Source organism: Olea europaea, chromosome 15 (genome assembly GCF_002742605.1).
Source record: "Olea europaea var. sylvestris chromosome 15, O_europaea_v1, whole genome shotgun sequence".
NCBI classification, from domain to species: domain Eukaryota; kingdom Viridiplantae; phylum Streptophyta; class Magnoliopsida; order Lamiales; family Oleaceae; genus Olea; species Olea europaea.
In genome coordinates this window covers 14,180,780-14,191,687 of record NC_036251.1, presented here as the reverse complement: position 1 = coordinate 14,191,687, position 10,908 = coordinate 14,180,780, and the positions used below count along the sequence as shown (strand labels likewise).

The window sequence follows — 10,908 nt, the reverse complement described above, 5'->3', positions numbered from 1 at the left end:
ACCTCAAAACAAAACATGCAAACTAGAAAACGATCAAACCACTGACAACAAGAGTACAGAATTCCTTGACAAAGCATAACAGTAACCATGACTTATTTTCTTGCATTATGATGTGTAGATTCCTCCAGAGAACTAAATGGTTATCATCCACGACCATGCTTAAAAGAGATCTGGTTGGCTGACAATGTAAAGTGAAGTCCTATTACCAGAGAATCTGAATACAGTATGAAAAGATCTTTGTATAAAGGAATCACAGTCGTTACGCAATGCGTTTCCGTAATTAAAAGTAGGAAAATAAATTAGTACCAGTTAACATCATAAGTGATGAATAAGGAAAAAAAAATGCACTACAAATTTCATCATATTAATAATCAATAGTTTACATTGTGCTTATTTATAATTAACTCTTTGGAAAAAAAATAAAAATAAAAATTAACAAGGTTAGAAAGTTTTTAATTTTAATCTAATTATTATGAAAAAAGAAATTAATCATACACCAAAAAACTAATCAAAATAAATTTCTTTCTTTTTTTGCTTTAAAAAGAAAATAAGATAAGTATACAATTTTGAAATGTTTACACTACCATGCTTCATCCTATCAAGTCTGCAGCCCGCTCTGTAGTTAAGTAACCTACATTTTGCAACGTTTTAATATGCTAACATATCTACTGTAATAAACAAACTTTTAACTTCTTTTCATGCATAAAAAATCTTCACGTATTGTCTTGTCTTGTTTACCAAACGAAAATAACTGACACAAGAAACAATTAAAAGCGAATCACTAACGAGACATCAATTTACCTTTATAATTCACTGCACGTAGGAAAGTTACCACACCCACAGCAGGATATACACAAGTACAGGAATGGGCTATCAATTTTTTCGAAAATAGAATCAAAAAAATTCAGGCACCTGGGTCATACTGCTGTTTTCTAATAATCAGGCAGGCTTTATTTAGTTGAAGTTTTAGTAGCTTCACCATGACACACCTCAAAACAAAACATGCAAACTAGAAAACGATCAAACCACTGACAACAAGAGTACAGAATTCCTTGACAAAGCATAACAGTAACCATGACTTATTTTCTTGCATTATGATGTGTAGATTCCTCCAGAGAACTAAATGGTTATCATCCACGACCATGCTTAAAAGAGATCTGGTTGGCTGACAATGTAAAGTGAAGTCCTATTACCAGAGAATCTGAATACAGTATGAAAAGATCTGAGGGAAGCTTTATTCTTCAGTAGGAGGCTTTCATTTTTTTTTCACTTTCTCGTCTGTAACTTCAGTGTTTGATGCATTCTCAGAAGTTTCTAAGCACAGGCTGTTTTTGGAATGATCCCTTTCAGAGAATATGCCAAGAGATTTTGATCCATGGGGAGAAGTGATTTGCATTTTGTCAGAGCTTTCAAGAAAGTACCTCGTTAACGAAGTTGCCTTCCTTTCATATGGGAGCTTGGCAGATACAGGCAATAGTGCCTCGGCAGGTTTTCCTGAGAAGTCCAGAGGCCTATGGAAAAGCAAATGAGCGACGGTACGATCTATGGGATTTGTCCCAGTTTCTGCATCAGGCATTCTTGTAAACCTGTAAAAGCAATGAAGGAATAAGAAACACGCTTCCTTAATAAAATTATATAAATTTATTCTGCAACGTCAACTTCAAGAAACAAAAAGGTTCAGAATCAGTAAATTATTATCAAGCACAGGCTGCCAAGTCTTGAAACTTGCTGATTATTAATTTGGAATTAACCCATGTAATGAGTGCTGTCATACTGCGCTTCTATTGACAAATAAAGCAAGCATAAATAATTTACACATGAAAGCCCCTAATCTAGCTTTCAGCGCATTGCTAAAGGCCTGTTTCTCAGTGTGGAGGCCAACATCTAGTTCTTCAATGGAAAGGGGGAAATAGCCCTTCCACAGCTGCTCCTACAAAGCTCTCTTTTCCCTCAGCTCCCTTCCGTCTGAGCCTACACATTCGACATCACATTTATATTTTGCTTCTGACTTGAACCCAAGTTCAAGTCATAATATCTGAATTTTGGCATCCAAGAGAAAACTATTTCCTTAAACAAGTAAAAAATGGCTCATTTTCTTCAAAAATTAGTAAATTTCTTCATTTTAATGGGCAACATCATGAAATTCCCATTCATAGAGGCAGAGATTCAGATGACAGAAATACCCAAGAGATGCAGTTATCATCTCACAACACTAGCCCCTACGGCAAGAAGTTCCACTGTGCAAGGATTTTACGCATTAAATGAAGAAAAATAAAGATTAGTCGTCTTATTTTAATGGTTTGATCAGCTAAAGCAGGTTCTCTACCTTAAGCATCTTCAAACAAATATTCAGATGACAGTTTGATTGTTATTTTTCATACTAAATGAAAACTTGCTACTGCAGACCAGAATCATAAGTATGATGGTCTCGGAGCACATTCAAAGTTCTGAAACTTTCAGCATATCTACGCTTCCTCTTGATTCTTTTATATTCAGTAATACCAAAATCATTCACTGCCAAATCTGCAAGTCTATCGGTTTCACTGAAGGTAGTCAACTACCTCATATATTTTTAGTTTTATATTCAATATTCACCCTCAAATAAAATAAGTCAGCGTTTAGGGGTCAAATATGTTAACTTCATACAGAAGAATCAAAGATGAGTAAAAACTACAAGTTTAAGGTTGCATGCAATACCTAGTTCTAATAGACTTATGTTTCATGGCTGTTCCATTTATCACTTTATTGTGAAATACTAGATCGGACCGTCTGCCATAAGTACCTCCATATTCTGCCAAGTATGATTGGAGAACGGGTTTGAATCAGTGCTTGAAAAACTTTCTTTTCTCAATCTTGATTTGCATAGAAATTCTGGAACTACGGGCCTAGTTGAACTGAAGGACTCCAAATTCCTTCCAATATTATAGAATTCTTAGCTTAGTTCGGTACCCTATGAATAGGCCAAAGAAAACCCCTGTACGGCTTCTTCGATTTCTCGATAAAGAGAAATATGACCAAGAGTAGTTCAGATGCATATAAAGATAATTTCTTTTTAATAGTTCTTACTATTAGATAGTGTCCATACATATCATAACAAGTATCTAAAGATTCATAGTGAACTTCGATGGGACATTCGCTTTAAGTAATAATGCGTTGATCTAGTCGCCACCAAAGCCACAAAGGACAATCTAAATTGATTCGTTTCTACCAATAAGCTCCAATTGCATTATAGGAATTAGAGGGGGGAAAAAAATGGTTTAGTATACTTATAGTCATTATTGTTACTTCTTTGATTTAGTTTTTGTGATTCTACGGATTATACATATTTAAACAAATACCTCGATGGCTCCCACTCGTTGATGCATAGAATCCACCAATAAGCATATCTTAAGCTAGTATGGAAATGGGATCCCCAATAGCTAGAGAGAAAAGATTCATATGAGAAAACATAAGTAAATAGGCCTTCACTTGAGCCTCCAAAGATAAATGTACATAAATAGCCATTTAATCCCCATCAAAATTTGTATTGAATCCTTTACAAACTAATAGATGTAAACCAATAGCATGCTTGTCCACTAAAATGGACTACAACGTCTATATGCCTAATCTATACAGAGTAGGTGATCTATTCAGCAATACAAGATGCCTTTGCATAACTTCCTTGCAGTCTATATGCCTAATCTATACAGAGTAGGTGATCTATTCAGCAATATAAGATGCCTTTGCATAACTTCCTGAAGTATTTCCAATATAATCGGTTCTTTTTCCCAAATTTTACTCTTATCAACTTCTATGTTCAAAGCAAGATGTTGTCTAATTAGACCACGAATTAAAAATGTTCCAAAAAATTCTATTGCTATTTCGCGTGGCAATCCACACGATGTAATAAAAGTGAAGGACCCACAATAATGACGGAACAACTTGAATAATCAATCCGTTTCCCCAGCAGAATCCCACAAAATCTTCCTTCTTTGCCTTCAAGTCCATTTGAAAATGACTTGTAAACTTTATTATGAAAATTACTCGTTCGTTGTCCATGGATTCCATTACCAAGAAATGTATTTACGACTTCTTGTATTAATTTCTCCTGACACATTACTAACTCTCTTGGCGTGGATCTAATTGTCAATAGATCGATGAGTATTGTTTTGATAGATAACTCTTCTATAGAGTTCATTAATATCCGAGCTCATTAGTTTACCCCCATCTATCTGAATGATGGGGTCTCAACTCAGGAGGGAGAATCGGTAATAAACACAACCATCCATTCTGGTTTTATATTTGTTCGAATAAAATGCTTAGCCAATTCCATGCATCTAACTAAAAAAATTCTTTCTTCTTCCAACCCTTTGATCTTCCCATTCATTTCTTGTTGGTCCTTCTTCCCCTAATTCTTTCCATTCTACCAACAAATATTCTAGAATAATTCATAAATCTAGATCAGTTAATTGTTCTCAAATAGCACCTACACCTACAGAGATTTCTCGATTACGAAATGTATCAAAGCCTTGGGTAGTAAAAAACAACGAGATGTTGTATTTCTAAGATTGAATTTCAAATTCCAATAAACCTCATAATCGTAAGAAAGCGGTATTTTTAGTTATGGGCCTAAGAGAAGAAAATTGGGATAAAATCCCACAGGATCTCCTCCTTCAAAATTGGATGTGAAAGTTTCTTTTCATCCAGCTCAAGTAGGTACACCAAATAAAGAAAGGAGTTCTCACTTGCAAACTCTAGAAAACCTCAAACAAAAAGATCTACTCCTTACTCTTGTTCCCATAAAGACAAAGCAAGATTTCATTGATTCCACCTTCATTTTATTTAGATTTTCTTAATATGTTATTCAATTACGACATTAGACATAAATGACCACTTGTAGGTGAGTTCACAAAAAATAAAACTAAACAGAAAAGAAACACAACAGAGATCAATTGTAAATGACATTTTTTGTCAATGCGTTAAAAACACACACCCACCCACCGACTCACACATATATATATAAATTGATTCACTGAGAAGTGCAATCCTCATATATACTCACTGATTATCCTATTTATGTTTTTAAAACAAATCCATTTTTTAGTTTAACTGCATACTCGATTTCTACATTTGCTTATGGTTCAGAGAATATGAATAAAAGAGGGGTCATGATTGTCATTAAATTTGGTGCATGACATGCAGTACCATCTCTCTCTACATCCTCAGTTTTGTCGACTTGAGTTATAGCAAACATATCAAAATATACACTTCAAAGGAACTGCAAAAATGTAGCTTTCAAGGTCCATATTTGTTGAAATCTCGAGATGATCTGACTAAGATTAGGAATAATTGGAGTTGGTTTATTTTTAGAGATGATTTATTTTTCTTTTCATAGTTGAAATATTGTAATTAATCTTCTAGATTGTAGGATTATTATTTTCCTTTTATTCTTTCCTTTCTTGTACTATAAGTAGATGTCGTGGGCTGTGAATCAAGATGAAGAAATATACAGTTTTTTCTCTTCATGGTATCAGAGCCATGAAATTGTCCTAATCATGTCAGAAGCCACCGCCAACAGTAGAGGATCCACAACTTCTGACTCTTTCAATGGCGAATCTGAAACTGCTTCTGCCTTAAACTCAGGAGAAAATTCATCCTTCCAACTAACAGTTGAAAAACTGAATGGGAAGAATTTTCGTGAATAGGTTTAGTCAATCAAACTAATAATTGATGGAAAAGGGAAATTGGGTTTTCTCACCGGTGAAATGATAAAGCCAACCTCAACCAACACCGCCCTTTTTAAAAAATGGAGGTCAGAAAATTCTATGGTGACTGCTTGGTTAGTCAACTCGATGAAACCATCCATTGGAGAGACCTATCTTTTCCTACCAACGTCAAAGGACGTGTGGGATGCAGTAAAAGAGACATACTCATATTCTGAAAATTCGTCCTAAATCTTTGAAATCAAAATCAAACTTTTGCAAACACGACAAGGGGAACAAGATGTCACCAAATACTACCTTGAGATGACAACTTTGTGGCAAGAACTTGACTTGTGCTCTGAAGAGGAGTGGGAATGTTCAGGAGACAGCACGCGGTTCAAGAAAAAACTAGAGGAAAACGAGCGGGTGTTCGAGTTTTTGGCAGACTGAATCAAGATCTTGACGACATTAGGGGCTCGGTTGAAAGCCTTTGTCGTCGATGAGGGAAGTATTTGCAGAGGTTCGACATGAAGAAAACCGACGGAAAATCATGCTGGAAGCTGCCGGTGGTGCGTTGGACTCAACTGGAATCGGGACAGAGAGCTCAACCTTAGCGTCAAAATTGATTGGGTCTTCTAGTCTTGGGCCATTAAATAATGGGCTTAGATTCAAAGAGAGTGGGCTTCAAAATTTTAATGAATTGGGTAAAAATTCCAGAGGTGGGCCTGAAATCATGGCCTCTATTCAAAAGGAGCAGCAAATGGGCTTGACCCAAGACAACAAAAAGACGACCCTGGTGTGAACATTGCCGTAAACCGGGACATAAAGAAGACGTGCTGGGATTTGCACAAAAAATCGGTAAATTGGAAATCAAAACAAAACAAAAGCCATGGAAATCAATCAGAAAAATCCAAGGAGTCGAGTAGCACTTTCAATTCTGAAAAGATGGAGCAACTCTACAAATTGTTATACAGTTTTCACCCACCAAGTCAAACCTCCACAAATAATCTGTCAAGCTCACTGGCTCATAGAGGTAGTTTCTTGAGAACCTTAAAATCCATCACAGTCTAATACACCCTGGATCATTCTGGAGCTTTTGATCCCATGATTGATTCCTACCACATATTTTCTTCATATTCCACATGTGCAGGTAATCTCAAAATTAAAATTACAGATGGTTCCCTATCGACGATAGCAGGAAAAGGGAATATTAAAATTTCTGATTTTATATCTTTACAATCAGTTCTTCATGTCCCAAATTTATCATGCAATTTGCTATCTATAAGCCAGCTAACAAAACTTTCAATTGCTCTACTAATTTTTTTTCATCTCATTGTGTTTTTCAGGACCTATTATCGGGGAAGACAATTGACAGTACTAAGGAAAGTGAATGACTCTACTACTTTGAACAAGCTGACGTGAGTAAACAGTGTCAAGTTAAAATTTGTGATTCTGTGTCTGTCCTTAGAGATACTGAAATTATGTTATGGCATTTTAGAATGGGACATCCTAACATTCAATACACGAAAGGTGTACTCCCTTCTATTTTTTAGAATAAAAAGTCGGCTCATTTTCAATGTGAAGTCTGTGAACTTGCGAAACATCAGCGCACATCTTTCCCAATATCTATATACAAACCATCTAGACCTTTCACCATTTCATAGAGATGTATGGGGCCCTTCACGAGTCCCAAATCATCCACATAAAGTGTTTTGTTACATTTATTGACGATCACACTCGAATCTATTGGGTCTACTTACTAAAAGAAAAATCCGATGTCCGTACCGTGTTTATAAACTTCCATTCCATGATTCAAAACCAATTTCAAACACAAATTCAAATTTTACATACCGATAATGGCACTGAATACTTCAATCACATCCTGGGAGACTTTCTCCAAACACGTGGGATAATTCATCAAAGTTCTTGTGTCGATACTCCCTAACAAAATGGGATTGCCGAACGTAAAAATACACATCTCCTAGAGGTTGTTCGAGCTTTAATGTTTACAACAAATATGTCTAAGCTATTCTGGGGAGATACCATCCTCACATCTACCTATCTAATCAACCGGATGCCTAGTCGTGCTCTAAATTTCAAAACACCTCTCCAAAAATTTCAGAATTACTTCCCAACTTCTCTTCTCACTTTTGATCTAACCCTAAGAGTATTTGGGTGCAATGCATTCCTTCATGTTCACTCTCAACACAAAAGCAAACTTGAACCTTGAGCCATTAAATGTGTTTTGATTGGGTACTCTCCTACGCAACAGGGTTACAAATGCTATGACCCTTCCATGAAAAAATCTTCGTAAGCCTTGCCGTCACTTTCTTCGAAAACACTCCATACTTTGAGAACCTCTCTTCAGGAAGAGACCTTACATGAAGATCGATTCTTTGATCTCAGTCTCAGTCTCTCCCATTCTGAACCTCTCCTACCTACTATACCGTCCGATTCTAGTATGCCATTAACAAAAGGAAATTTGAATCGAGGAGGAGATGTAGAAAAACAACAGGATAAGGAGATACTAGTTTATTCAAGAAAGCCAAAGTCAAAGTACAGGAAGAATCTCACTACTAAAGCACCAAAAGAGTCAGAACCTATGATAACTCCAGATTCTTAAAAAATAGTGGAGACACCTGAGCCTAACCTACCTATCACTCTAAGGAAACAAACAAGGTCATGTACTCTACATCCTATTTCGAAATTCATGTTCTTTAATACTTTGTCTACAGGATTTCGTTCATCTACAACTCAGCTAGACAATACAATTATTCCAAGAACTATCCAGGAAGCCTTGGAGATTCCAAATTGGAGAGAAGCAATATTGGAAGAAATGAAAGCGTTGGAGAAAAATGAAACTTGGTTAGCGATGGACTTACCAAAAGGGAAGTAACCCGTTGGTTGCAAGTGGGTTTTCAATGTGAAATACAAAGCTGATGGGGCAATAGAACGGTATAAAGCTCGATTGGATGCAAAAGGCTATACACAAACTTATGGAATTGACTGTACAGAAACATTTGCACCAGTGATAAAGTTGAATAGAGTTCGAGTTCTTCTATCACTAGCAGTAAATTTGGCTTGGCCCCTGCAGCAACTGAATATTAAAAATGCATTCTTGAATGGAAAATTACAGAAAGAAGTATTTATGACATTACCATTAGGCTTTTGTAACGTAAATGAAGAAAAACGGGTGTGCAAACTAAAAAAGTCTTTATATAGGCTCAAATTTGTGAAAGTTTTGAAAAATCAAGGATATTGTCAAGGACAATCAAATCACACTATGATCCTTCGACTATCTGAAGATGGCACTAAAACAATTCTACTTTTATATGTGGATGATATTATTTTGACAGTAGCCAATACAATAGAGATTGAAAGGTTAAAAAAGAGTTTTGCTACTGAATTTGAAGTAAAAGATTTGGAACCAATGCGATATTTTCTAGGAATGGAAGTTGTTAGATCAAGACAAGGCATCAGTATGTCACAACGAAAATATGTTATTTATCCAAAACTGGCATGCTAGGATGTAAACTAAGTGACACACCGCTTGATGTGGGAAATAAAACTGAAGATGGAGGTAATTCGGTAGAAATCGATAGATATTAAAGACTGGTTGGAAAATTAATTTACCTGTCACACACCAGACCTGACATCGCATTTACAGTCAGTCTAGTAAGCCAACATATGCATGCTCCAAAAGAAAATCATCTAGAAGCTGTCTATAAGATACTTAGACACCTCAAGGGCTACTCGGGAAGGGGACTACTCTTCAAAAAGGGTGAAAGAAAAGACGTTGAGATTTTCACAGATGCAGATTGGGTAGAATCGATTGATGACAGGAGGTCTACTACGGTTACTGTACTTTTGTATGGGGAAATCTAGTAACTTGAAGAAGCGAGAAACAGAATGTAGTAGCCGGAAGTAGTGCTGAAATTGAGTTCAGAGCTGTTGGCAAAGGAATGTGTGAAGGACTGTGGTTGAAGAAACTTTTGGAAGAATTACACGTGACAATGAAGTTGTCAATAACGCAGCGATTAACATTTTCCCTAACCCAATTCAACATGATCAAACTAAACATGTAGAGGTAGATAGACACTTTATTAAAGAAAAAGTCGAGGAGGGAACTATCTTTATGACCTATGTTCCTACACAAGCACAAGCTGTAGATATCTTCACCAAAGGACAACCCAAACAAAGATTCGATGATTTCATCTTCAAGTTAGATATGATCAATATCTATGATCCAACTTGAGGGGGAGTGTTGAAATCTCGAGATGATCGGACCAAGATTAAGAATAATTGGAGTTAGTTTATTTTTAGAGATGATTTTTTTTCTTTCCATAGTTGAAATATTGTAATTAATCTTCTAGATTGTAGGATTATTTTTTCCTGTTATTCTTTCATTTGTTGTACTATAAGTAGATGTCGTGGGTTGTAAATCAAGATGAAGAAATATACAGTTTTTTCTCTTTAATATTCTACTATATGATACAATACCCAGCATGATTAACCAGTGAATTAGATAGACAGAATTTTATAGTTTCAATTGTTTTTCAAGGCATAACTTGATGCATTCATCTAACAAGAGTACTGAAATTCAAATATGCTAGATAATAAGAGTAGAAATATCAGATTTCCTCATGTCAGCAACCAGAAAGAATTCACAGCAGTTGATATTATAAATTGTTTAGCAAACCAATTACAAAGTGAGCAACTTCAAAGAAATAAATTATTTTCACTCACAACAGGTGAGTGTGTAAGACAAGCGAGGGAGGTAGACAATTGTAAATCAAGCAGTGGTAATTTGTTGAGACATTGTCATCAACCATTACAGAAATCAGGATATATCATGGACAGGTAGCTAGGAAAATTCAACAGGTTGGAAACATACAATCTTCGGCACAAACTTTTCAGTTCACTGTTTACATGCTTAAATATTTCAGTAGTTTATATTTATGGAGCTGATACCTTATGGTAGTGAGGTATATGAAAAAAAATATGGCTCTCCTCAATTTTTAGATGTATACTATAAATGGCATACTAACCTGTCAGAATTATTTCCTTCGTTTTTGCTGAGAACATCATCCTTACTGCTTGGGTTGGAACTGCTTGCATCACTAGAATATTGCCTTTGTTTAGCACTTTGAGCTAGCCGATATAAGCTATCCCGGATACAAAGTCTTAAATGGATGTCCAACTGCCAAGAATTTAATTATTGGATATG

At 35.7% G+C, this 10,908-nt stretch overlaps 1 protein-coding gene across 3 annotated transcripts in view; it reads right to left on the bottom strand.

Moving 5' to 3' along the window:
• Positions 1-782: 782 nt before the first annotated feature.
• LOC111410243 (protein LNK2) overlaps positions 783-10,908 on the bottom strand; it is a 30,112-nt gene continuing 19,986 nt past the window's right edge. For all 3 annotated transcript variants that reach the window (XM_023040505.1, XM_023040506.1, XM_023040507.1), the window contains exons 7-8: positions 10,730-10,881; positions 783-1,586 (exon numbers count right to left, since the gene is read on the bottom strand). In XM_023040505.1, the coding sequence (XP_022896273.1) occupies positions 1,256-1,586; positions 10,730-10,881 (483 nt within the window). In that variant the 3' untranslated portion in view covers positions 783-1,255. The remainder of the gene's footprint in view (positions 1,587-10,729; positions 10,882-10,908) is intronic.